The sequence below is a fragment of the Anastrepha ludens genome, chromosome 4 (assembly GCF_028408465.1).
Source record: "Anastrepha ludens isolate Willacy chromosome 4, idAnaLude1.1, whole genome shotgun sequence".
In the NCBI taxonomy this organism is placed as follows: domain Eukaryota; kingdom Metazoa; phylum Arthropoda; class Insecta; order Diptera; family Tephritidae; genus Anastrepha; species Anastrepha ludens.
The window spans coordinates 13847059-13849331 of NC_071500.1; the positions used below are offsets into that span (position 1 = coordinate 13847059).

Consider the following 2273-nt stretch of genomic DNA (forward strand, 5'->3'; position numbering starts at 1 on the left):
ATACTTTTTCGTATTTATTTTAAAAATCAAATTATAAACAAAATACCCAAAATAAAAATAAAAAAAAAAATCAAGTTCAATCCGAATTGTGGCTTACGATATAATATACTTTTCTTTTAATTCTATGAAAATTCTTAATTTTGATAAAATCTATTTATCTACCTAAAACTATTAAAAAATAATTTAGAACACTCAATTTTGTACATCTGTATGAGTACACGCGTACATAGGCAAAGTAACAACAACAGAAAAATCATACCCGTAAATTGCTGGAACTAAAGCAGAGGCCAAGCAATGTAATTTGCGAGCTTCCAATCGACATTGAATTAAAACGCGAACTTACATTATAGAAATGCCATGCACAAATACACACGCACACACCCATTCAAATAATCACGCTCGGAAACCCTCACGGTGGCGCTCGCAGTTAGCTACCATCGCTACACATGTCTACGCAGAGACATACATGTGTATGTGTGCCTATAAAAAGCTTGCGCCCAATCTAATCCGAGTTTATTTGCACAGCGCGGAAATCGTGTACGGACGTACTCATCCGTATCCCCGGGAGTGAGCAAAACGCAATCGAGCATAAAATCAGCATCCGTGAAAAGTGTGGAATTTATTTCAATTAAAACAGTTTCGAACAATTCCCTTCTACTTAAAAAAAACTAAAAGAAAACAAAAAATCAGAGCGAAAATATACTCTCCTCATTGTTACGCCAAGCAAAGTGAAAGAAAAAGTAACGAAATATCTTCGACACAAATCCTTGCGTGCGTTTGTGAAAGAAAAAAATAATAAAAAAAATAAAACTTTTGGTGCCTACGCAATGGCCGTTGTTCCTTCGTCTACTAATCTCAATGATTGGGATTATTGGGATTATCGCCGTCGCCTGTGGCGTGACCAGGATCTCTTCGACTGGGAGTTGCCATACTGGAAGCGTTTGGCACGCTTCAACTCTTCGCCAGATCTAAGTCGTGTTGTTGTGGGCAAAGACGGCTTCGAGGCGAACGTCGATGTGCATCCTTTCAAGCCTTATGAAATTCAAGTGAAGACAGTGGGCGACACTGTGGTTGTGGAGGCGAAACACGAGAAGCGACGAGACGGTGACAACTATGTTGGACGTCATATAGTTAAGCGTTTCGTCCTGCCACGCGGCTTCTATCCGAACGATGTGCGCTCCGAACTCTCCTCCGATGGCATTTTGTCCATAAAATGTCCACCACCAGCGCAGGCTGAACGGAGCGTTTATGTGCGTCAAGTGGGTCTGCCATATCTGAGCATTAAGAACTGATGAGGATTAGAGTGGAAGGCGAAAGGATATTCATGGTTTTGCAGTAATTGTAATTAACACCAGCACACGTGCGAGTAGTTTGTGTGTGTCTGCGTTTGTTAAGCAAAATTTGCGGAGAACACAAAAAGGTTCAGCGTGTGCTGCTGTTTATACGTAGTTTTTAAAATATTTGTTATGATTTAGCACAATACTAAATCGCGAGGAGTTCGTTTTTTTGTCTTTGTTCTTTTCGATTTTTATTTTCTACGAATTAAATTGCACTTTGAGTTTCTGTTCAAAACCAGAAAAACGAAATCACCAAATAGCTTGCCATTTTTTTGGAAATTTTTTGTAATTAACACAAACTTTTTGAGAATAATAAAAAATGTATCGGAGTTAAATAAAATCGAGATAATTTTATTAAAAAAAAAAACTTGTGCAGGACATTTAGGATGGAGACATTTACAAGAAGGTGTGTTGGCATAGGTGCGTAGCTATGGAAATAGAAGTGTCAAAGGTGATGGAATGTAGAGCCGTTTAAGCTTCACTATTATTAATGAATTACTTCGTTTTTTGTGATATTTGATTTAAGTAATCGAAGCTTCCATGGCACCTTATTCTCATGCCGATGGGTCGTTCGCGTCCGGCACTTATTTCTACTGTATCACGCCAACCAAAAATTGGAAAAAAATCATAGGGTATCTTCTAAGATTTAGCTAGACATATTCGCAGAGATTTTTTCAAAATTATTTATTTTGTGGTAATAATATTTTATCATAAGCAAATGGTATAAAATATGCACTGTGCAGTAGTTTCATAAAAAATTCATGATTTCACAACGAATTGGCCGGACACGAATGACCCATTGACACGGGATTAGAGCTAAAATTTCATTTGGTGGCGTCGTAGTCGAGTTATTGACAATTTGTATATTTATGAAGCAAAACGATTTATATTCGAAACATAGATAGGTTTGGGGTCAGAAAAGAAGATCGAATACTC

At 37.5% G+C, this 2273-nt stretch overlaps 1 protein-coding gene across 1 annotated transcript; it reads left to right on the forward strand.

Annotated features, from left to right (window-relative positions):
* The first annotated feature begins 505 nt into the window (after nt 1-505).
* Nucleotides 506-1678, forward strand: LOC128860103 (heat shock protein 27). The gene has a single exon (XM_054097365.1). The coding sequence runs from the start codon at nt 828-830 to the stop codon at nt 1290-1292; it is 465 nt and encodes a 154-aa protein (XP_053953340.1). The 5' UTR covers nt 506-827; the 3' UTR covers nt 1293-1678.
* The last annotated feature ends 595 nt before the right edge of the window (nt 1679-2273 follow it).